This window comes from Rhamphochromis longiceps, linkage group LG20 (genome assembly GCF_057381845.1).
Source record: "Rhamphochromis longiceps isolate RC_006_pf linkage group LG20, R_longiceps_female_GT1.1, whole genome shotgun sequence".
Classification (NCBI taxonomy): Eukaryota; Metazoa; Chordata; class Actinopteri; order Cichliformes; family Cichlidae; genus Rhamphochromis; species Rhamphochromis longiceps.
This window is the reverse complement of record NC_140576.1, coordinates 11,338,623-11,364,536: the sequence shown is the minus strand read 5'-3', so window position 1 is coordinate 11,364,536 and position 25,914 is coordinate 11,338,623. Positions and strand designations below refer to the sequence as shown.

Sequence of the window (25,914 nt, the reverse complement as noted above, 5' to 3'; positions counted from 1 at the left end):
TTGTCTTTAGGGCTGAAACTAGTGTTTCTTTCCATGTGTGATGCAATCACTCACTTGAGATGGATGTAGCTTTTAGGCTTATAAAGTGAAGCCAACACAAAAGTGGTTTCCAGATAGCAATATTTGTATTTTCAGAAAGACTTTGGGTCCTACTGAAATCTTTGGGAAAGCATCCATTGGCCCCACTAAAAGCACTTTTCTTAGGAGATCATGGGATTAGTAACTTAGATTCTTATTACATGAAACATCAAGTCCATTTTGTACATTTTGGTAATTTCTGAGTGTCAGAAAGGAAGATTTTCATTGCATTGCATAGGCAATCAGTTTCACGGTCAGATCCGTCCTATGCTCATCACATCCAGTTTCAAAACAGCAAAATGGCGAAAATGTTGCGCTTTGTAGCAGAAATCAAAAACCATTGGGTGGTGCCACAGTGACCGTGCCCATTTTTAAAAATACTTTAATAACAATACTAATAAGTGAGTGACGTTTTACTTTTTGTGCATCCATTGATCCAAAATTCAAATTTTCTTTGGCCCTTGGTGAGCTCCAGTTGAATGTGACATATTCTATAAAATTACTAAGCAGTCAGTCTCATCTGTAATGGCTCTATGTTTAATTTTCACACAAACAAGTGAAAAAAACTAATCACTTACCAAAGAAAGTTATAGAAAAGCAGAAATATATTAAAGAAATACCTCACAAAGATCAAGTCTAAAGTGACATTTAACACCGTCTATGTGTATGTAACTGTGATGAGTCTCATGGGTACCTGCATGGATACACATGCAGTGTATACGAGGCGATACCACCAGTCACCAGAACCTCGCTTTACAAGCCCTGTAAAGCTAAATGTGCTGGAAATAGAAACCCTCCTTTAACCAAGGGACCCCACATGATTCTGCACAATTTAGAGCCCTTCAGCATTTCCCCTGCTGAAGTGTCATTGAGCAAAATCCTTTTAATTCGAGGCTGTGACTTAAGCAAAGAGTTGTGCACTATCACCTAGTTATCACATTACTGAAGCTGTGATTCAGAGTTAACCTTGTGCAGCATGGATTTAAAAGAAAGACTGCACACAGACCTTTATCTCCCAGATTATATTAAATCTGCTTGTATTAAATGAGTGTATTTGTCCAGATATACATATATTGGTTTTCCTGCATGAATTGGTGTAGCAGCGGTCTTAGCGTTTGAGCATCTGCTTGACTGAATGTCCTTTAAGCAGACGTGAAAGCCCTACCAGCTGCTGTCCAGTCACTCAGTTTGGCCTCTGGTGTCACAGAAGAGGGATGAACTAAAACAAAAGGCATCAATCAGACTTCACTGGTTTGTTAAAGATGGGATCAGTGAACTATCAGTCACCATGCACACAACACATGTGAACACGCGCACACACCCAGTGCTGCTATTTTTTAATATTATCATTACAGAAAGTCTTCCATTCTCTGGTTTTAGGACACCTCAGAGGCAGCTTGATGGTTTCTGCTTGTTTTGTTTGCTCATATATTGCAAGAAAGGAAATATGAATTTGCATAATGAAGTTGTTTTACGAGTAAATGCTGATTCATTATTTCCATACTTTGACTGGTTCTGTATATGCAATGGAAACCCAAAACATTTCTGCAAATGCAACTTTTACCTGGATGAATTAAGGATGTAATAAAAAAATAAAAATTAAAAAAAGCTACTGTGAAACAAATTCTCCAGAGCCTCGACGCAGTGTCTGACACACCCCCCCCCCCCCCCCCCCCCCGCAGTCGTCCACTGCCAGTGAATGCATATTTGTGTGTGTGCAAGAAGGGGCTGGTTGTTTAAAAATGTTTTCTTATGGAGAAAATATGCAGCACTGTGTGAGTGGAATGTGGTGTAATTTAGTCAGTGCATCCACAGCCATGCCAAGCCACATTGAGAAACATACGAGAGAGCAGGAAAGGAACGATATGAATGTGTTTACGGTTACGATAGCAATTACCTGGTTGTCCCGGCTACCAAATTGGACCACTGTCAACCATTCTGTTTGGCTTCTTTGGTGCCGTTGACAACCAATTTTCTGATACCGAAGAATGTATCCTTTGCCTTTTGGGTGGAATCTTTGTCCTGGTGAATGAGGAGCACTGTTAATGAAGGGCGGAGGAAACTTTAGTGGGAAAGCTAGGTGACAGCTCCAGATTCCAGTTATACGCTGTGGTGTAATGTTCCTATTTTGCATATACTAAAACTGTTAAATTGTTTTACTGTGAATACAGTAAAATACATAAAGCAAGAGCTCAACTTTGAGTTTGAGCCCACTGTAGTGAGAACAGCTGTGAGAGGCTTGTATACAGTATCAATATTTCATCACTCAGTTTTACTTTATAACCTTGTTCAGTAGGAATGCAGTGTAAAACTTGAACACAAACACAAACCTGTAGTCTTTAAATCATTTAAGGCAGATATTTAATTAAAAACTGTTCAGAGAAAACATGCTAAATATTCAAAGTAAGAAATATTATTGCTCTTTAAATATGTGCTTATTTTGAATTCGATTGCAGAAACATCTTTCGAAAAAATTGGAACAGCAGCAACAGAACAGTGAAAAGTTGGGGAAAGCTCCTAAAAGCACAGCAGGGCATTTGGAAACCAATTAAGCTGGTTAGTAACATGACTGGATATAAAAAGAGCATCCCAGAGAGGTTGAGTGTGCCTTTTACCGCTCTGTAAAATTTCTAGAATTGCAGATATTGTAGGGATTTAATTGTTTGTGAAATATCATCAAGAGGTTTACAGAAATTTGTTTTTGAGGGAGACAGAGGTAAAAAAATCAAATTAAACTATAAAATATTGAAACGCTATAAGCTTCCCAGGCAGTACTCCGTTTGATTTTGCAGCACGATACGCTGCCTTTCAGATTACTTCCTGTTCAGAAAGGCCATTCTTAGTTTAGCAAAAAATGCCAAACCACATACTCTAAGTTTAACAGCAGCATAGCTCCGTTTTTAAAGAGTAGAGGTGCTCAGCTGGCTTCTCTGACACATTATGAAATGAAAACTACAACACAGCCAAAAACATTTGAGCCACAGAAATTCTGTATTAATCAACAGTAGGAACTTTTCTACTTTCAGAACTACAGCAGCTGGTCTCCTTCTTCTCTCAGACGCTTTTATGAAGTGCTGTTATAAAAAGAGCTGATTCCACCCAGTAGACATCTGTCCAGGGTTTTTTGAAATGTCTTGCTTCAAAATGAGCTACCTTTTTTTTGTCTTAATAAACATAAACTTTTTGTGTTTTTGATTGATGGTTTGCTAATAGTTGTGCTGTTTTTAGGGCTGTATAGCGGACATATTTCCAGTGAAGCCAGGGTCACAGATAGGCACTGATCATGTGAACAAACTGAAAAGAGAAATACACAATAATAATTATATTGTATACAGTTATAGTTAATTACTGTAATAATATCTGTTCTTAATATACTCTCACTGGACTGTTGCATTGTTAGTGCTTTCACAACTGCCTCTATTCTTCATGGCAGATTCAACAAGGTGTTGGAAATTTTGGTTCATGATATGATGGCATCACAAAGTCGCTGTAGATTTGTACACAGTCATAATAATCATCTCTCATCCCACCACATCTCAAACATGCTCTATTGGAGTGAGCTCTGTGGAAGCCGTTTAGGTCATATTCAGACGTCAGCAACACTATTCTAGTTGGTTGCTGTGTTTAAATGTAACTCAGTTGGTAGGAGACCAAAATGTGCCTGAACTGTTGATACAAGGCAGAAGGCAGCCGAGCTTTCTTGGTGCTTTTATCAGATTCTGACCGAACTTTCTGAATGTTGCAGCAGAAATGAAGAGTCATCAGACCAGGCAATGTTTTCAAGCATTTGTTTCAATTTCCTGTTCTTAGCTGACAGTGATCAAGGGTGTGATCTTCTGCTGTTGTGTTGTGTATTCAGAGATGCTCTTCTGCATACTTTGTTAGTAGCGTGTGGTTATTTGAGTTACTTACGCTTCCCTATCAGCTCGAAGCAGTCTGAAGAGAGCTATCCCTCACTGGAAATATTCTCTTTTTCAGACCATTCTCTGGAAATCGAGACATGGTTGCTGTGGGAAAATCCCAGTAGAACCACAGTTTCTGAAAAAGAAAGACCAGCCGGTCTAGCACCAACAACACATTGTGTTCAGTCACGTTTCTTCTTCATTCTGATGTCAAGTTTGACATTCAGCAGGTCATCTTGAGCAGAAATTGAGTGAGCCTTTAAATGCGCTGATTTGCTGCCATGTGATTGACTGATTAGATATTTGCATTAATGAGCAGTTGAAGTTCTGTATCTAACACAGTGTTGAGTTGCTGTCTATTTACTAGAGTATGATGAGTAGTTTTAATAAAAACATTAATATTATATCATAAAAATTTAATATGGAGACGATTCTAGGCAAATTTGAGTTCCCGCTGGGAATCTTCATTTTCATGTAGGTATTGCCTTACACTTCTTTTTATTTGCATACATAAAGATGAAATTGCCGCTTTACAGCACCCGGCTTTGTTTGTGAGCCTTAACACATATGTGTGAATCTGTTTACTGTAAGTGCCTGCAGGTGACTGCATGCACGTGCTTCTAGGTGCAGCCACTTGTGGGTTCACGCGCACAGCTGTTACTTAGTCGAGCTACAGTGGTGTGGGTCAGGATGGGCTAAGTGTTCCAAAGAGAGAAAATGAAGACAAATGAACAGAGATGAGCTAAACACTCTTCTAGTCAGCACCATATTACTTATCACCGTTCCACCTTCTCCTCCTTCCATTTCTCTCCTTCCCTCCCTCTCCCTGGGAAATATTACAAAGCTGCACAGAAAGACTCCCGGCACGGTAATGAAAAGCGCAAAAGCGTGGCACTTTTTGTGCTACTTTCGCGTCACTGGCAATTAATTCCACAGCGGTGCCCGGCGGGGGCCTTTGGTGCTATAATACTAACGCTAAAGCCAGTAGTGCATGAACGCTGCCTATAAATTTGAATCTACGCCAGCCACTTTTTTCCCCTCTCTAACCCTTACTTTACCTATCCTCTCTAAGTGAGGCAGTGTACATTGTGTGAGCTTATGGCCACAGCGGCACCGCAGAGAAAAACCTCCGGTTGATGGATAGGCAGTTAACGCCACACTTTCGTTCTCTGAAAATCTGAAACACAATCATATGCTACATTCACCTTTCAGGACTATTAACAGGAAACGGTCCTGACAGAAGTGTGTGATGTTGTGTTTGTTAGCTTTTGGAATAATAGATGGTGACCCAGTTTCAAATGACCCGGACTGCTCTGACAAACTTTCAGTTTCTCTTCCGACCGTGGTACAAGAAGCAATTAAGCCTAGAATGCCCAACCCCCTTTGGCTGGGAGGGATACCGGTGAAAAAAGAGGAGGAGGAGAGAGGAAAATGAAGTGATTTGCGGCCTTATTGATCCGCAGGTCAGAGTTATTGATCAGACTGGGGAGAGATTGAGAGATGTGAGGAGGAGATGCAATGAGAGATGTGGATAGGAATGATGTAGTCTTTGTTTAGGTGGGAGAGCATCGAGAAGCTGTTGATTGACCAGAGGGCCATGGTGGTTCGGCTGGTCTAAGAGCTTTTTTCATGATTGGGCAAGCGCATCGGTCAATATTTCCTGTGTGAGTGTTTCAGCTCGGGACCTTAAAAATATTATTTTACATTCTTTAGGGACAGATAATGTCCTTTACCTCCTGGATCTCAAATGCACTTCTAAATGAAGACTTCAGGAAGGATTCCCTTTCATTTTTCCACTTTTTTTTCCCATATGGTGGCTCTTAATAGCAACTGGCAAATGGCTAATTGGCTCAGTTTCCTGCTTTCAACACAGTTCCATACAGTCTTGCCTAAAAAATGTTTATTTCTTCTCCAACTATCCCAAATTCCTTCCAATGACAATGGCAATGAGTCTATGAGCACCTCTTTGTGATCAGGCATAGCAATGAGGAGCATATGGAGAGAGGCCGCCTCCCTTTTATCCAGTGCAGACCAGCTCAGCACTTGAGAGCTGTCGCTTCCTGGCTCTCCTTCCAAGCTCTCCCCAGGTTGTCTCTGAGTCTCATCCTGCTGCCATCTGCCACTGACTTGGGCTCCCTCCAGAAAATCTGTAAAAAATAAAATAAAATGGAGCACCCTCTCTTCTCCGTAGCGGGAACCAGCTTAAAGGCCCAGTTTTCTCTCCTGCACTTTACTGTAAATGAAGCTGCCGGTGGCTTGATTGCCTCTGGCAAGAGCGACCAGTAACATTGAATTCTGGCCATATAGGGGGAAAAAAAGTAGTGGTATGATTCGATACTTCAAAGAAGTGACTTGAAATGGTCACATGTTCAAACCGCCAAATGCCAAAATCCTTCAGCTAACATTCAGCAAGTAATTTAAGGTTATATTTTGCTGGAAAATGAATGTTTGACAAAAGGAAAAAAAATCCCACTCTCCTTGCTTTTATTATATTCCCTGTGATCGCAAAATAACTTTGGTGATTTCAAATAGTTCATTTTCTGTTAATTTGAAGTGAAAAACACAATTTCCTTTTATTACCAGTGCAGGTGTTGAGGGAAATGCAGGAAATCAGGTAGTAATCATGCATGCAAGCAGTATTTGAAAGCAGCCTTGAATGTGATTTCCAAGTAACATTTTTTCCCCATAGCACATAAATAATGAAACGGTCTTTTGTTTCTGTGGCTCTTTGCTGTTATTCCCCATTTGGAGCACATTAAATGTGACCACCTATAGCTTTGTTACTGAAAATGGATTAAGGTATGTCGCTTTTTAATGCTTAATAGCCCATCATGTTTGCATGAAATATGCTCAGCCTTTGGGTTGCGGAGACATAAATACCTTGGAAAATGTAGCACAATCTGTCTTCACTGCCTTCAGTCTGCCAGAGATGTGCATGCTGGGTAACAGTAAACAACCCAATAAGGCACTGTTACTAAACAGAAAGCATGACACCAAAAATAAAAGCTTAGGGAGCGGATGGTAGCAGAGCAGGTACCGTTTCAACCACACAGAAGATTAATATTAGACAGTTCCACAAAACCCCGAGCGAGGCTCAGTGTCAGTCAGCGTAATAAACAGCATTTGACAAGAAGAAAACTTTTTCACTCACTTTCAGCTTCTCCACATGAAGGAAAACACTGTTTGTGGAATTGTCCCATGTGAGCAGAAATCCTAGGCATTATGTGATGCAGAGCATAAAGCCTGATATTGATTTGTAGTTTGTGTGCAATCGTCTTCTACTAGATTAAAATACAACATATTGAATCTAACACGGAGGGCAAAGTTAACCTGTGCACTTACATGTTTTTCACACACTTTGGTTTTGTTTACACACGTGCAAAACGCCAGAACGGTGGGAGCCAAAGGCTATATTAAGTTATGATGGCCAGCATCCACATAATGCTTGGACCCTTCTGCTTTTTATTCACAGAGAAAACAAATAAATCACACTAATTCATCTCAGTCGGTTGCATTGCTGTGAGGAAGAAGAGCTCACTGGTTGTTTTAGGCAGCCTGACAGCTTTTAGTTAGGCACAGCACTATACAGCATGATACTCTTGTTCTGGCCTTTGGTCGTGTGAAAAGCTCAAAATCTGTACTCTACCTCTCATCGTGGCCGCATCCTGGGTAAAACTTTGAGGTAATCGTATTTTCTAAATTGTGCTAAGCCAATCCTAATTTTTGGCAATGTGACCTTTAGGATGAGCTGCTCTCGCTTTGCTAATCAGATGCAGAGCTTGGGCTATGACTTGAAAAGTTGTCACTGCTGCCCAGTTTTCTCCAGGACACTTGGAGTGGGTGTGTAGTGCAAATGTGTCTGAAACCCCATGCTGCGGCAACAGTGACAGCGTTGGCTCCTCGTGCACACGACTTTCCTTTTTAATGTATGAAGCGAGAGCAAGTGCATCGCTGATGAAACACTGAATGACAGTGATGAGCGATGGAATGAAAGAGAGTGGAGCGTGTGAACAAGAGAGAGAAAAGACAGGCGCGGAGGAGGTTAGGCGAGCACATCTGAGTGGATGTGAGTCGCCCCTCGAATGACTACATGCAATTAGCGAGCTTAAAAAAAAATTGCTCTTCGTGGACGTAACATGATAAGCAAGTGTCTTTCAAAAGAGAGTCCAGTACAGGTGTCTGGGAGGTGACAGTGAGCTGGGGTGACGAGCTCTGAGACGTGAACAAAAGAGGTCTCCTCTCCTCATAATATTGGCTTAGCTGAATAATTGAATTGAGGGGTTCGCTGGCAGCCATTCTGGTTTTCTTCATGTATATTGCAGACTGGCTGTAATCTGTTCTCAGGGAGCATCTCTGCCTGCTGCTGCTGCTGAGTTTGTGGAGAAGATGTGAGGTGACAGAATAGGGCTCTGTCACCAGCACCTCCATTATTGATATCGTGGAAGAAAGCTCGGAGAGAATTTGAAAATCTGGAACAGTGTGACGGGGAAAAAGTTTGTTCGTGCCAACACGCGGCTTGTTTCCTTTCCCCATGTGACTCATTAAATAGAACAAGACAGCTGATGGGATGTAGAGTTGCATTTCCTGTGAAGCACCTTGGGTTGAGCAAAGCACGATCATTGCTAGCAGGGGTAAGGTGTCCTCTCTGTCTCCTAAGATAAGGAGGGAATGATTGGACCAATTCACTATGAGAAGCACTACTAAAGTCATTGCTGTCTTAGTAATTTATGCACTTTTTTATGCTCCAGTCGGCGGTTCAAAAGAATAGCAGTGTCAATTTTTCTCCCATCTGCCCAACAGTTTGATCAGGAAAACACAAACCACCTTGCAACACAATTAGCTTATCTTAGCTGCCACTTTACTACATTCAATCCCCTATTTTGCTGTTTTCAGGATGTATGGCTTATACAGGTGCAACATGAGTTGAAGGCTTTTGCTGTTTAATTCTCATTACATTGTTCTCTCTACTTTAGTCCCCACCGTCTTTTCCCGTTCTTGTCCCTGCCTGATCAAGACAAACAACCGAGTGATTTTCCTCATTTACCCTTCATGTATTTTTCTCCCACAACAAGCGTGATTAGGCAGATGTTCGAAGCTGTCAAGAGCTGTCATATTTCAGGGCTGATTTATGAAGAAGCAGCACCTGTTATATTCTGAGACCTAAAGGATAGCATGAATAAAACAACAAAAAGTGGAAAAGACTGATCATTTTTGAAAGATTTGGCCACTGGCCATTTGGGTATGTTGATGGTGATGAATGTCATGATTTTTCAAATCCTAAATTGCATGTGTAGTGCTCTGCATGACGACAAACACGACCAGCTGTTGGTGAGATGTTTAAGTGACCCGTAACTAATCATTAACCCTTGTTGAGCTCCGTATTGATTCATACTTTTGTGCAGGAAAGCACAGTCTCCTTGGCTAAATCTATAGATTCCCAATAAATCACATTGTGCACAATCCATAATGAATAGGCTTTGTATTAGGGCTGTTGGATTGCAGGCTGATTGTGCTTCCACGCCATACACAGCTCTGGGGTTGGTTCTGAAACATATTTTGAAAGCTCTCTCAACAAGGTCTCAGTCTAATTGCTTTGGCAATCATTGGCTCTCATATGGCCAAACAAAGTGAACAAAACAGAGAACTGCTCCAGGGTTTGAAATAACTTCTCACACCCAAGTAGGTGTGAAAAATCCATTTGCTCTATAGTTTGAATGCCAAAAAAACTGAACAGAAAAACACTGAGGTGATGCCAGTGAATGCAAAGTTAATTGCAGGAGAGAAATCGTACGAGATGGATAATATTATGACATTTGTTTAGCATAAGTAAGGTTTTGGGATTAATATCAACAACCCTGTCATGTCGAGTCTTCTATAAACAACCAAAAGATGATCTGAGGTCAGTGACAACAAGTTATCTAAAGTTATCTTGCTGTCTAATGGAGCTGAAAAGTCACACTAATGTAGTACTGCCAACACCTGCAGTTCCTCTAAATTGTGTCTCGAGGCTGATTCCAAAAGTAAATCAGTGCCCATAGACTCCTCTGTTAAGATGTGATGAAAGAACATTTTAAATAAAAAAAAATATAGTCTCTTTAGCCGCTTCTCCCCATCATGACAAATGTAGGTGAGTTTATAACTCATTCATTTAGACATGTAAACGCTTAACTTTAAGTATGTGTCCACTTTGAATAACAGATGTGCAGACACTGGCAGCTGTAGGCTGCTAGGCCTCGCTAATCGGTGAAGTGGAGCTCATGATTGTGTTTACGTCATTGGTGCCTTTTTAAACTACATTTAAAAAAAAAAAAAAGACTTGTCTGACAAAAATTTGGTCTGCTATGAGGTATTATAGAAACATTTGCTTCAATTTGGTGAGTGAAAATTTAGTATTTTATTAATATGCTCCTTAGCATTAATGCACTTTGCTAACGAAGCTTAGTAGCCTTAGCAGATGACTTAGCGCTTCCCCGTGTCTTGTGCTCCCTTAACAACAGGGCAGCAGCCAAAATGTTGCGGTCCAAAATCACACACATAAAACAGTTTGTGCACAAATCCCCTTTCTTAGGTTCACACACAGATAAATGTTTTAGTTAAAATTTAGTTACAATTGTGAGGCATCACAAAAGCTTTAAATACATCAACCCACTTCCTGTCTCCAGCTATAAAGCTGCTGGCAAGCTTACAGTGAAACTGAACTTTCCACAAACTAAAAAACCCTTTTGTGTGTGCTCACTGTAGCTTTTGTATGGTTTGTTTATGCCAGTGGGACATCATTAAAATTAAAAAAGTAACCATAGCCAAGGGAGGCTAGAAATAGCATTGACAAAATCTCAGAACACTACTGTAACAACAGTAGTAGTCGAGGTGACTGAGCAACAAAGCCAGCGGGGAAAAATGAGCGACTCTTAGAGATTGTTTGATTACTTTTAAAAATGCAGATCTCCTCTAACGAGTGAAGGTGCCATATATTCAAATTTTGACCTACTGATTTTTACCGGCGATACAAATAAGAGCAACGAACACAGCTAACAGTGCTGTTTTATAGACACAGAAGTTCAGAGCTTTCCTTTATTCCCTTTTTTCTAATAAAAACCAAGAGGAAATGAAGTTAAAGCATTAATTATGCATGTTGCCGCCTTCAGATTATTTGCAGCAGGTGAGGGTTTGTTTTTTAGACTTACAGGACTGCAGGTTTCTCATGTAGAAGATGGGAGGGAATCACATTGTAGTGGTTTTCCATCTGCCTCTCATATTTCTCTTTAACCTCCCTACCCTTCTGTTTCTTCATCTCATACAGTATTTCTTCTAATAAAACCTGTCCCTCCCTCCCCTCAGCCCCTACCACCTCTGTCTTCAGTTTTATCTCTCATTTTCTGGCACGCCTTGGTCTGTGGAGTTTGGTAAATAAGTTCATCCTGCATGTTAGCCAGGTCATGGCCCAGGCGCTCAGCTATGCGAGCCTGTGTGTTGCATTCAGGAAGCAGGAGGAGAAGGAAATTGATTGCCCCTTTTATGTGAGAGAAGGAGAAAATACTGTACTGTACCAGCCATCGCACACACGCACGCACACACCCCGCACACAAAGACCCTCCATCTTCAAGCAGAGAACTTCAGCCAAAGGCGAAGAGAAAATGCAGTAAACGAATAGCTCTTTACAGTTTTTCTTTTCTTCAGTTTGTTCATTGTGCTGTTGCCCTGATAAGAACAGCACTGGAAAAGCAGAACATGAGAAAAAGGTTTTTTTTCTTTCTGAAAATCCTTTGAAAGTGTCTCCTTTCTTTCCCTCCTTCGCCCCTTTTTCTCTCTTCTCATTTAACTGGTTTAAAGAAGCAATTTCTCATATTGAGCTGGTGAGGTGGGGTGTTCCATTGTGACCAGGCGTTTTCTTCATTCACGCTGGGTGTTGTAAGATTGCAGCGAGATCGATAATTGACTCCATTGGTCCCCGAGGATCGCTAACCAGAGATCAATAGAAGCAGTGTAGGGTTTTTACCCCCAGATATTTTACAGCTGCCGGCCACCTTTATGTTTCTTCATGTTTCTATTCTGCAATGACACTTTGGGACTCTAGGCTCTGTATAGCGTCAGGTGCAGAGAAGGACACTATTAACAAATACTCCACCCATCTATTGCTTTTTCCCCCAGACCTATGCAAAGCACCTATAGCCTCAGAGCTGCACGCAGCCAGCACGAGAATTTGATTTTCAAAATTAGATTTTCACCCCAGAGCATCGATTTGGAGAGGAGTGATGTATAATTAGTGCAGTGAGACCTAACAGTTATTTTTAAAAAGCACTGCAGGGAATTTGATACAGAGGCAGCTTGACGTGGGTGCGCATGTGTGTATTTGTGCATATGTAAACCACCTGTGTGCATGACGGAAAGTTTCCAGTAAAACCTGATGAGAGAAGCCGCTTTGTGCTGATTGCATCACTAGCTGTTGCCATAGCAACCTGTCCCCTCACTGCAAAGGTCTTCTGGTACAGCTACACGGATAGAGAGGCTAAAGCCCTCTTACCGAGGTGAGGAGAGATAAGGAGACAGAGGGAAAGAGGGGACTGTTAAAAGCCGCCCGGGCAGGGAGCACATCTGTATTACTTAGTGTCAGCTGAAAAGAAAGGGTCCCTTTATTAAGAAGTAAGTGGAAGATGTCCCCTAGGAGTGCTAGAGGGTAATGAATTTAGAGTCATTCAACATTAATGTGATGTCGCTTCGATGCCACTGAGCTGTATCTCCCTCCATCAACTTTCCGTTCCTGATTTTCTGACAGTCACTAGGTCATTAGTCAATGCCGAAGCCGCCGTGTGCAGATTTAATCTGATCACCATACGACTGGCTTCACCTGAGCGGAGTATCCAGCACTTTTGCCATTTGTGCATCACTGGCCTCAACAGTCCCGGTTATCCAGCCGCTATTCTTGTCACCCATGTAAAGTTCAGTATTGTTAATTATTCATGCACACCTTCCTTTACCTTCCCTCTCACTTGCTTCTTTCCTCTCTCGCTGAAACAGACCAGACTGCTGTAAAATAATTCAAAAGTATGACAGACCGAGCCAAAACAAGATATGCAAAGACGTGTATTCCTTCCCTAAAGTAGCCACTTTGAGGCGCTTCTGTCAAGCCTTATTGGGTCTGAGCGCGCTCATGCTCGCGACCATAGTCCATTTCTGCACCCCTCCTTTTGCTTTGTTTGAGGTAGATGCAACAAGGCAGCAAAACAATGAAACTGATAGAGCCTTTCACCACAAAAACAGGCTGCAGGACATATTGTTCACAGAGCACAGGGTAGACGGCGTCTCAGAGTGATGGGAACTTGCTGCTTCTGTGTCATGTTTATTGAATTTGTGTTCCTCTGAATCTGTGTCGAAAAGCTAGCCGCTAACACATGTCGCCCGGATAATACACCGTATGAAGAGGCGTATATCCCTTATCCCATCAATCACATTCTGATCGAATTCTGATACTTCGCTGTCCTGAAACGGTCTGCTTTTGTTACTTACTGGATTAAAAAACCACTCTGTGTGTGTATATGTGTTTTGCTCAACAAAAGAAATGAACTGCAAAATGCAACAGCCTAGTTCCATTCTAAATCCAAAAGCAGCAGAACTGGCAATAGAAGATGTGGAAAATTGCCACCAGAGAACCATGCATTACTTTCTTTCAAATCACAAACCACATAGTTTTTCTACTGTGGCTTTAATCAGAACAGCACCGTCATTTTCCTTTCATAGGCGCTGAGAGCCCCCCCTTAAATCTCTGACACCTTGTCACATTTAATGGGTGAGTCGTCCAAACGCAGGGATGACATGTTACCTGGACTAGACGCTTGCCTCGACAGTCACAAACTGGACATGCTGTCTTTTCTTCCCAATGGGATTTTCTTCCCCTTGCCTCCGGTAGCAAAGAAAACAGCATGGAAGTGAAGCTTTTAACGCTGCGGGGCTTGAAGGGAGATTACCTTACACACTTACATGGACCAATGAGCATTCACACATACACATATTCACACTCATTGCACTCACAAAGACATTTGCACCAAGAATCGAAAAGCTTACATTTATAGTGAAAATGGCATAAGCCTGAGTGGGCTTTTGCAATTTTGTACACAAAAGCATGCACCTCCACTTAAAACAGCTCTAGAGGGTTGTTGACCAAGTCTGAAAGCTGGAACCAGTGCAGCTAGGTGCAAAACGTTACAGCATTTTCTATTTCATATTACAGTTATTACCCAAAAGTAAAACAAAACATAGCCTTAATGATTGTTGGTGTTTAGTACCAGCAGTCCGTTCCTTATTAATTACAAATAAACATTTTTACCGCAAGAGCAGGCTTTGCTGTCGGCCTACACATGACATGGATTCACTACTCGACTAAGAGAAGACCTTTTAGTCAGTGTCACAGCTTTGTTGTTCTTGCAGTAAGCGGCTTTATCAGAGTTTCTAACATTAATGAGAGTAACACCCTGTTAATGCTGGAGCACTTTGCTCAATTTTTAATATTGTGAGGCACAATCAACACCAAAAAATCAGTGCAGTCTAATAAATAATCCATCTTTAAAATCACTGATCTTTATTGGCTCATTTGAATTGTTAGAAATGAGCCGAGAGACATCGCTGTGGCAGCGGTGACAGGACACATAGAGATCTGGAAGTTAGAAAAATGTTTGGCTGTAAGCATTAATTGAATAAAGTTCGAGTTCAGACCAACTCACCCTGACCGCAGCATCCTCTTCCTTTCACCTGATGTTTCAGTAATACAGAAAAACTAGTAGTTATGTGTGAGACGCAAAGTCGGAAAGTTACTGGGCTTTGTTAACTGTTCATTTAGCACCCACATATAGTAGCAGCACTTCAAACACTTTGCTTCTGTGTGTGCTTCCAGGAGAGAGAGTTTTACATCGCCTTCTGGTAGATGATTGCATTCGCTTCTTCCTATCGTGTCTGCACTACTATAGATCACCCGCCAGTCAAACTAGGTCGAGGGCGGCACAGTGGGAATATGATGTTGGCGAAGTTTTTGTTCGTGTTGTTTTTGTTTTCAGCCGTGGCAGATAATACTGTTCATATTAACTGCCAAGGGATTTTTTTGTCTTTTGTGCTAAAGAAATTGGAAGTGTCAAACGTATCTGTTATGAGGTGCTGGGACAATTTTTCCCAGGGAACAGCTCCCAGTACATAACCGTGCAGCTTTTACTCTCATTCCAGAGCCTGCGCTAGTATCTCTGTTTTGACAGAGGCCTCAGCTCCAGTGTCAGTCTTTTGTCAGCGAGCTAAGCTTGAGGCTACGGTGAGAGTTTCTTATAGGAAAGCATCGCAGAACAGATCCCCTTACACTCCAGCGCTGGCATTCGTGATTTTTTTAAAATCATTTAAATGTTTTTACTGTAACTGATTATTATGTATTTTCAGAATAAAAATAAGTAAAGCATTTTATTTATATTTTTACCATATGATACCAGTGTTAGCTATATTGTAACACAGCTGATACATTTAGATCATAGAGAGATCTTTTTTGTCGACCCGGTATCTCGGTCTCTGGTGGGTTTTGTTTTTTTCCGCTCCCCCTGTCATACTCTCAGACAACCTTCCTCTTGTACACATCTGACACAGCTCGATTGAATTTCACCTCTTGTCACTCTGCTCGCATGGTTTTGCCTCGGAGCCACACACTGACACCCACGTAGACAAACACGAAGGAGGAGCACAGGGTGTGTGGTGAGAAGTGACGGCAGAGCAGCGGGCCAGTCATGACAATGCCTTCATGCTAGCACCTGGCCACATGCACGCGTACGTGCGAGCGAGAGAGCCAGAAAGAGGGAGACTGACACCTAATGCCTACACCTCTCCAACACACACCCTGTCAAAAATACAGATGCACTCATGGATGGCTTTACACTCGCTTCCCCCCCCTCCCGGTAGAGAGAGTGAGCTCAGGTAGCTGTCAGGCGCTCCCCCACGGGGAACAGTGGGCCAGTCAAAAACAGCCTCCTCGCCTGTCACTCTGCGCGCTCACACATGCACACGTATAGACGCATTCACACAATGTACTTTGGTGTGGGGAGAGAGACAGAATGAGATGCCTTGGGCAGATGCTGGACCAGTTGTCTGTGCTGCACACATAGAGTTTGTGCTTGTGTGCGTTTGTGTGTCTGCCTATCTGACTCTGTCTCTCTAGTACCACAAAAAGCCACCTGCCAGTGAGCCCAAGCGGACATGCCGCCTTTCGTTTAGTCCTAGCCTGGGAGCCAGTGATAAGAAATAGTTATCTGCGGGTGCATGTGTGTGTGAGTGTGTGACATGTATATACTCAGCGGTGACACTGGCTGCTCGCCTATCTAACCAAGTAGACTTTTTTCAGAGTGGATTTTGGATTTTTATGTGCATTCGTCCATCGATTTTCAATCCGGTTGGTTACCTGTGAGAGTTTGCCATGTCTCTTAACGCCCCTCACCCCACCCCCCCCCCCTCCTGGTGCTGAGGCAAGGACGTCACGCCAGCTGGATGCCCAACAGTCCTCTAAGTGGGCACAGAGCCACAGCAGCTGTAGCTGCCATAATACGGGTCAATTACTCTCTAAGTTGATGTTGTGTACACATAACACGACCACGTATCCACGTGCGTGTCTGCTGTTTGCTTTGCGAATCCAGCGGCCTCTGACAAAGTTTACAGTTTGCTGCTTCACATTTGATCAAAGCTGAGGTGTCAGTGGGAGGTTGAGGATCAAAGTATTACCATCGCTGCCTGACTTGCGAGACCTTGAAGTGTGTGGCTAACCTTGGTTTGTCTTCGTGTTGCCCCCACCCCGTGTGTGTTTTTCCTGGATGGCGGATCATTGATGTTTCAAAAAGACTGCAGTCTTCTCACAGAGGTGTTGAAAATCAGCTGTCCACAAGACTGCGGGTATCAGCCTGCTGCCTCTCGATTGATTTTAATGTTGTTGCTGACTTTATTGAGGGGGAAAATTCTAACATTGAAACTTCTTCAAAATCAGCAAATGTACATACTGCACTCGCTCTGCACGGGTGGGCACAGTCTCCCCGAACGAATCGAGCATATGAGCATATGTTTGCTTTACGCCACGATCCCATTTAATCCTCGTTGCTGAACTGTGTTTCTACAAATATGCCAGTAGCTAATCTGTATTGAGACAAATTTGCCTGGTGTTAAAACATAAACTTCATCTGCATTAACTCATAAAAAGTTCTCGAAGAATCAGTGCGAGAAAAGACAATTTAATTGGACGTGAACAACATCAGGGCCAGTACTGACTAAAGTTCTGAGAGCTTTCTCAGAGAGCTGCTAACATAGCTGAGAAATTTCTGGCAATAATATCCAGCATAGGATTTATTTACATTAATGAGGATGTTTGGCTGACCTTGTTGCTTGGTAGTCTTTTGGTTTTTTTTAATGGATGATGCATTATCTTAGTGATTACAGGCAGAACGAGTAGTGAAATCAACTGTTAAAAGCCTGGAATGTAATAAGCCAACTTTTAACACATGGCATGTTTACAACAGATCTACTGATGCAGTAGTCCATTTCCATGTGCATAGTTGTTATATTATTAGGTTACCTACATAGATATTTACCATGCTGGTATGTATAATCCTGTGATAATATTTCATATAAAACGATGGGAATCCCACACTGTTATGTAAGTCTGCAAGTTGTGGAAAATTAAATGAACTGCATCACAGTATAGCAGTGAGAAAGTGCTGTAACTGTTCACTCTGCTGATGAAAACCGGACAGACCCAAATCATCACCGCGCACTGTTGCTGTTATTTCTCTAGTTGCCCAGTATGTTAGTGTTTTGATGATCTTTTTTATTTCTGCTGTTATAACGTTATTGAAGTGGGTGGGAGATGTGAGCCCACCCGTAATTAGATCGACCACAAACATTATCCCTGCGCGGTCTAACCTGCAGCGTTTCATTAGCTCGCTGTCATTCAGCGTTTGGAGAATGTTTCTCCTACCTCTTTGTAGCGCGCCGTTGAGTTTGTGCTGGCTGGTTTATGTGATGAGTGGTTTTATTTTGGCAAGTTTTTATACATTACACACAATAGTCAACTATAACTGCGCTGGCAAATGTTGGACTGCATGAATAGTTCATGAAAGCCTTTTTAAATTTGTCTCCATTAGCTGCTGTTTAAAACCAAGAAAAATCGCTCTGCGTTGGCAGCTACCTGCAACCTTTCTTACGTTTCCCACACATGGTTTGATGTTGTGAATCAGTCAGCACAGATAGATATCAGTATGACGACTTTTGACCCTAACTTTGTTCAAATGGGCTCTAATTTAGCATTTTAGGAATCATTAGATCAAAAAAAGTGAAAATATTAATATAAAATCACCAGGATATGTAAACTGCAAATATTCTATTTTCCCCAAACGTGTCAAAGTGTTGTTCTGGTACGCTTCAATGCCATTACACTTTGTCATGCTTTTTAAAAGGTCTTCCCCAAACTCTGAATGGTTTCACCTTCAGAGCTCTCTTTAAGCTTAAGATGGTTTGCAAATAATTGTTTCCTTTACCAGGATTTAGTTTGAACTTTGTGGGAAAGCATCATAGAATTTTCTTAAAATGCTAGAAACTTCTCTTTGTACTCTGATGCTTTTAAATACAGGCTTCTGTTAAAAGTGCTTAATTGAACTGTGCATTAGGTGTTGGGTGTTTCAGTATTAACTCGACTGAAAATGTATATTCACATTCGGAGTTATCCATATGAAATATCCTAACAGCTTCTCCTCTTTGTCGTTCTCTCTGGCAGGCTGCAGAGGGATGCTGTGTGGCTTTGGCGCCGTTTGCGAGCGCAACCCAAATGACCCGTCCAAGGGTGAGTGTGTTTGCAAGAAGGTGGACTGCCCGTCCTTTGTGGCGCCTGTGTGCGGCTCAGATTCGTCCACCTACACCAATGAATGCGAGCTGGAGAAAGCCCAGTGCAACGCACAGCGACGCATCAAGGTGCTGAGCAAGGGAGCCTGCTGTAAGTAACCATCAATCTATCTGCTAACCCTTCCTGGAGACAGCTGCAGAAATTAACCATTTTAGAAATTCACCTCGATCCCTGTGTGAGTCTGAAAAGTGTTCTCTCTCAAACAAATGGAGATTGATCTGAGATAATTCCTTGTGCTTTTTCTGCAAAGTAACTCATTTTCAGAAATCCCTCTGACATTTGTGCAACGATCTGCTTTTTCTGTCTCATCTTGTCTGAAGATTTTAAGGCTGTGATTGTAAGCTTTAACTACCTGTAGAAACGGGGATGAAAAGAAGTCAGTTTGACCTTTGACATTTCAATTCTTGGTATGGTCATGCAACTTTGCAGAAGAAAATAGTTTGGGCAGGTTTGACTGTTGATCTGATGTATTTATGAGATCTCCACAAACCACTAAAATTCGATAGCTTTCTCTGAAGTGTTGTCTTTAACATACACGTGATCTGTACCTTTTAAAAGATCCCCAAACATCCAAATTCTTGGACTGAACAATTTGAGACTGACACTCTCCAGTACATCACAATGAGAGATGAGGGTGAAAGTGGGCAAGCATAGGTGAATTAACATTTTAAAGCATGGCGAATGCGATTGGAATTTTTGGTTCAAATGACAGAAACGGCACTTGTGATTTTATGACGTTTGCACCAGAGGACGAGCACGGCCACTTAATTTGACAAACACAAAGCTGCAAGTCTCTGAGTGACACTAAATTGCTTGTTATTGTCAAGTAAATGGATTTCTATTACACCCTGTCCTAATACTACGTGCTTTGCCATCCTATCTTTATCCCACAATAATAAAACACGTCCCCATTACATCCATTCTATTGTCTTTCCAAAATGGCTGTGCCCCCAGGGCTTAAGCGCCACCTGCACCCTCACAAACAAAAAAGTGTGCCACTTACTGCTCCCATTGGTAGCCATCCAGTGTGTATTTTATCCCTAACCCCAGTGGGTGCCAATACTCCTGCTGTACCTCTCATTGCTTCTCTTTACCAAAGCCCATCAAAATCCATGGCTCTAAGGAGCAGATTCCTGCCAAAGCTGCAACATTGCAGCAGCCTCAATGATAACTATAGTGTTTTGTCAGCGTCGTGCCTTTTCTGCCAGTGTGGGCCTACTGCTAATTCCAGGGGTCTGATTACAGTGCAGGCTCGAACCTGGCACTAATAACAAGCTTGGTGGCGGCCCGCTACTGGCAGAGTGGAAATAAAGCGATAGAAAGGACAGAGAGAGGACAGGAGGAACACAGGGTACAGTGGAGGAAAGGGAAAATAGCATTTAAAAAGGGAGGGTATAATGTTAAGAGGAAAGAGCAACGAGACATTAAGACAGGGAGTGCGACACAAGAGCACGTAAGAGAGTACTTTAGTGATTGAACGAGTGAACAGATTACGAGAGAAGATCAAAACCAGAGGGAGAAAGTAGTAGCATAAGTGGTTTAATGATGGTTTATGGAGGGTTAAGGCCATCAGAAGCACCATAATTGGCCTTAGCAAAACAGCAGCCAGTCACAAGGAAAGAAATAAAGTAAAAAATAATAGTAATGATTATGCTAATGATAGTATTGCTGGTAATAACTACATGCTGGCCACCAGAGCAGACTTCCTCTCTTATCCCGTCACATCTGGAAGGAATTTCCTTTTCATTCCTCTGTTGGCTGTGATTCTGAGAGCCCAATGTGATTATTACTAATGGCAAAGCCTGATTTATGTCAGCATTTTCATGCAGTCACTGGATGTGAAGGAGGCAGGTGTGTAGTGTTTAATCAGCGGATGGCATCCTTAGCTCTAGCCTTGCTACGTTATGTACTTGTGCTTCTGTAACACAACCGGTGTCACTGTGATTTATGGTGTGATCAGTTTAATCAATGCAAAAGTAAAAATGACTCATTTAATTAACTCCGGCTTCCACCAACATCCATTCAACATGGTTTGATTTACAGTTCCATTATTGTATACTTAAAGCAGAGTTTACAGTTCTGTTGAAAATTGACAAATTTGCTATTTTCTGATGCGATTTTTTTCTGACAATCTTCTGATTGGTAGAAACGTTGAGAGCTGAGAGAACCAACCCTGGGAATCTGTTTTAAACAAGCTGCCAGGTACTGATGAAGGTGACCTTAAAGCTTAAACAGCAGGTTATCGGTGCTTTTATTATCTTAAACTCACAATATTTGGTTTTGTCCCGAGTGACACATGAATAGCTTTGAAAATCAGAAAGCAATCTTTTAAATTCATCCTTCTTTCTTACCCGTGCTATTTCGGATTTGCAACATATTTTGTATAGCAGTGAAAGCAGTCACTGTCGAGTGAGTGTAGACGAACCACACAGCTAGCTAACATCTGGTCGGTTTATTTACTTTTGCATTTATTGCAACATCCTTGTTAAAAGCTCCCACATATGTCTTATAGACAGAATTGAGAAGGGCAGACGGCTAGAGAATTAAAAGAAGTGTTTTACTGTGGGATGGAAGGGTCAGCCAAGGAGTAAGCAACAGTCTAAGATTCATCAATATTCATATGTGTGTGTTTGAATGAATTCAAGGATGTTTGCACTTAGAAGGTACATACAGCAGGTACGGTATACGCTGTGAGTGTGAAAGAGGAAGAGAGCGTGCGTGTTAGGAGGTCAGCGCAAGCCAGGTGACAGGTTCTGATTCTCACTCTGCTCTCAATAAATTCAGCCCCTACAGAGGGCTTGGACGGGCCACTTGGCTGAGATTATGGAGTTGTCAGTGCTGATGGAGGAAGAGAGAGGCAAAGGAGGGAAGGAGGAAGAGCGGTAGAAAGGTGAGGGAGTGAGAAAGCTTTTAACTTTAAGAAAATACGGGCAGCTGAATTGGTGCTTTTGTGCGAAGCCTCGTTTGACTCTTTCGATTTGAATGGCGGGTTTTCATCGGGGTAAGTGAATTGGCTACCGTTGTGTGAAGCCGTCATGTTCAGTTCAAATCAAGTCTTATCTGGCACTCAGGAGGAAAGCCACAAAAGAAGTTTTTATTTCTCTCACAGATTATGCCCCTTATGTTTTGTTTTTTTTTAAAGGATGGGAGTTACATCACATGGGAGCATTTTGTTACCACCAAGTACAACTTTGGAGCTTGGGGTATGTTTTGTTGCAAACAGGAGGAAGCTGTAACCAGCAAGTCCCTGACATCTGCAGGATGCTGACACCTCCAAATGTCGGCTTTCGGGCGCTTACTTCCTACTTCGCTGCTGCTGACATCACAGTGCTGTTCTCCAGTTAATTACTGACATATTGTGCTTCGACTTTCAAGAGGTTTTTACAGGCACTTTAGCTACGGTCACAGCTTTGAACACCAAATAAGGTGGCTTGTTTACAACCTAGACTTTGACAGATGCCCGTGTCCTCCCACTATTCCCATTGCACAGTTCACCTTAGCTCAGTTTCACTCGGCAGTGAAAAGAAAATTCCCCTTAAAACATGTCCATTTAGCACCTCACTCATAAAACTGAACTGGCTATTATGACATTTTAGTTCCAAGAAAATGGTCTAAGTTCCCTCCTGAGGGCAGGACAAAATGACCCATTCGTTATTGAGGTGCAGGCACTTAGTTTCCCTCCACTGCTCCACTCTGATATTCACATAACCTGCCCCTTAATGGTTCAGACCATCTCCGACCCAGCTTCTTCATTATCTTTCTTTTGTTCTAGATGGATGATTTGGGATCGGTGGGGTTACATTTCCGGCAGTCAAGCAGGCAGGCGGTGAGCACATAATGGCTTCAGATATTATCGAAATTAAAAGGAGAGGCCGCGTTTAAATTGGCCCCGCAGGAGTGACCGATAACAACACGAGGTGATAAAAAAAAAAAGAAGAAAGAAAAAAAAAAGTGTCCAGTTAAGAAAAGGAAGACCTCAGAGAGGGAGGGAGAGAGAAAAAGCTCAGACACTTTCTGGTTTAGAGAGAGACAAGAGACATTTGGGGAACTGTGTGTGCGTACGTTTGTGTGTTTGCGCACGTTCTACAGTCAGCTTGGGAACGTGCGCCACGTCTACTGTCCTAATGTTGAATCAGAGCAGAGTGGTAAATACACTCCCTTTCCCAGAGAGAGACACAGAAGTGCTGCAGAACTCATCTTGTGTGGCCACTCTAGTGGAACATGGAGTTTTCATTCTTCTTTACCCCCCCCCCCCAGAAAAAAGTGGAGAGCATGCGCGTGTGGGTGAGGTGACTGGGGTTCGAGAGTGTGGTCGATGGGAGATTGATTTTATGTATGTGTGAGAGCGCACGTGTGTGTTCTCGAGAGTTGGCTATCAGCACGGCCCCCTACCTTCTGCTCAGTCACTCCACTCTGCTCTCTCGCTCTCTGCACTTTAGAGAAGGTTTTTATCTCTCCAGCACCGAAACACTCTCGAGTCTTCACAGTGAAAGGAGAAAAGGCATCAGTGCTCCACACCTGCTTCTCTGTCTGCTCTTATATACTGCAAGCAGGCCCAGTGTGAGAGGGATGTGAACTGCTCCTTAAACATAAAGCAGTACACTCCTACTTGTTGTATTTAGTTGTAGCATATAAAAAAAATATATCAGAGCTTGTTTGAATACATTTTGCAGCAAACAAATGAAGTCCTCTGTTCCTGGGAAGAGGCACAAATGATTAACTGAAAATGAGTTGGTGTACACCCACTTCTACCTGACGTATTTGTACGTTACCAAACAAAAGCAGGCGCAGCAGATTTATATAACGAAACAAATGTCAAAGTGTCTGATGAGAGTTGTCATTATGCACGGGTTTACTTTGGCGCACTTTGTGTCTCGTGTCTAATGACGCTTTATTGTGTGGTTGCGAGCGTGCCTGCACGCAAACAGGCAAACATGCATGAAACGGACCAATCAGGAAGAAGAAAGGGAATATCTATTGAAAGAAGTGTTAATCTTTCCTATAAAACAGCATAATTTTTTTTTACAAACGGTACAGTACTGTGCAAAACTCTTGAGCCATCCATTATTTCTTTATATTTTTTACATTTTGCTTTCAGGTGCCAGACTTTCTTGCTATCTTGAGCAAAAGTTCTCCAGGCTTTCTGAAGGTGTCAACTTTACATTGTGTCTTTCTTAACTTTGTTACTGGCAGCATGTCATCATTTGAGTCCCATTTCTTCTGTAGAGTCTACAAAAAATACCAAAGACAGTATTTTGTTAGTAAAGCTGACATCCATCATGAACAACCCACATCACCCACTGCATGAGTATGTGAGTGGGCTGAGCAGCTCCTTTAGTCAGAGACTGAAACACCCTCGCTGCAGGAAGGAGCGCTTTCGCAGATCATTCATCCCAACAGCAGTTAGACTCTATAACTCCTCAATCATGATGTCATAAGTCACTGGACACTGTGAACATCCACGGTCACCACTTCCATGTGTATGGACATGTGCAGGTATATATGTATGTATATGTATACATATGTATATTTAGTGTGTACATGTGTGTGTGTACATGTCTATAAATAGGAATATTAGTGGTACAATAGTTATGTCAAGCTATATAGTTTATATCCATAATCACATACTGTGTATGCTACCATTGTATATAGTGTATTATCTTACTTTTTGTCATTGATTGTACTTATTTGTATTTTTGTATTTCCATCTGATATCTGTACCTGAGCTGAGGTGATGCAAAAATTTCCCCGTTGTGGGATCAATAAAGTCTTATCTTATCTTAAAATAACAAAGAGCTACTAGGCAAAAAGTTTGGTCTGTCTTGGCATGGGGTCCAGTGTGTTCATAAAAATCTGAAGAAACTGGACAAGTGGGAGCAAAAGATGAAGTGACATGCATAAAATGTTACCGACAGCAGGTGAACAGTATCTGAAAGCCATGTCCTGAAGAAACAGGAAAGAAATCCAGCAAAGGCCTGACACAGGACCTGAGACTTTCAGCGGATCTATCTACTGAAGTCTCATCAGAAGTGGTCTCGGTGGAGCGGTGGCTATCAAGGAGCCATTCTAAGAAAGGGAAGCACAGAGGAAATGCTGACATAAGCAAAATTTCACAAGAATTGGACTGAAAATAAATATTAACAGGTCTTATAAAGTGATGAACGCCATTTGAAATTTCGTATTTTAGTTTAAATCACCGTCACTAGGTGCAGGGGAGGTCAGGAGAGAGGTACAACAGTGAGTGACTACATTATCTCATGTGATGCTACTCAGCCAGTCAAATCGTTTATTCAGAGCGTGTGTGAAAACAGAAAACTCCCAAGAGGAGAGGAGATGCAGAAGTGGGGTTGAAGCTGAGCGGGTTTACATGTTAAATGTAGTTATGGGAAAAGGAGAAAAGGGGAAGCTTAAAATACACCTTTGCGTTATTTTTTAATTAAGCACTTTTGCTTTTTCAAAAATCTCTTGTTTATTTTGGAATGCAAACCTTATTTTACTCAAAAAGAGAAAAGAACATTTATCATTTATTATTAGAGTACCCTCCGGGTCATTGTGAAACTTCATAATAAACACTGTTGGATGGCAACAACCAAAGAAGAGCTTTGAATGTGTTTCAAGAACCTGGAGAACTTTTCCTCGAGACTACCTACAGACATTACAAAAGCTTGTCCAAGAGAGACTGCGTTGAAGAATAAAGATGTTTTTAGAACTGTACAAACTCTCTTTTTGCCTTATATACTATATATGCACATTTTTCAGTAAATCAATGCACCCGTTTCCTAATTTGCTACTAAAATCTAAAGAAATAAGGATCAAGACATCTGCACAATACTGCGTATGTGTAAGAAATTCTTTATGTTGTTTGGGATCATGCAAGAAATCAGAAAAACCATTGTTATTTGAATCTGACATGCGGGCCAACACATTGTTTCCATTCCTCTTCACATCTCCCTTTTGCTCCTAAACCATTGTTCAGAGAGGGAATCAAAGAAAATGACCTAAGCTCATTGGTCTTTTGTCTTTTGTTGGTCTGGC

General features: G+C 41.8%; 1 protein-coding gene across 2 annotated transcripts in view; it reads left to right on the top strand.

Annotated features, from left to right (window-relative positions):
* The window catches only part of agrn (agrin), a 276,576-nt gene that overhangs the window by 143,892 nt on the left and 106,770 nt on the right, over window positions 1-25,914 (top strand). For both annotated transcript variants that reach the window (XM_085393643.1, XM_085393644.1), the window contains one exon: window positions 18,754-18,969. In XM_085393643.1, coding sequence (XP_085249769.1) covers window positions 18,754-18,969 — 216 coding nt within the window. The remainder of the gene's footprint in view (window positions 1-18,753; window positions 18,970-25,914) is intronic.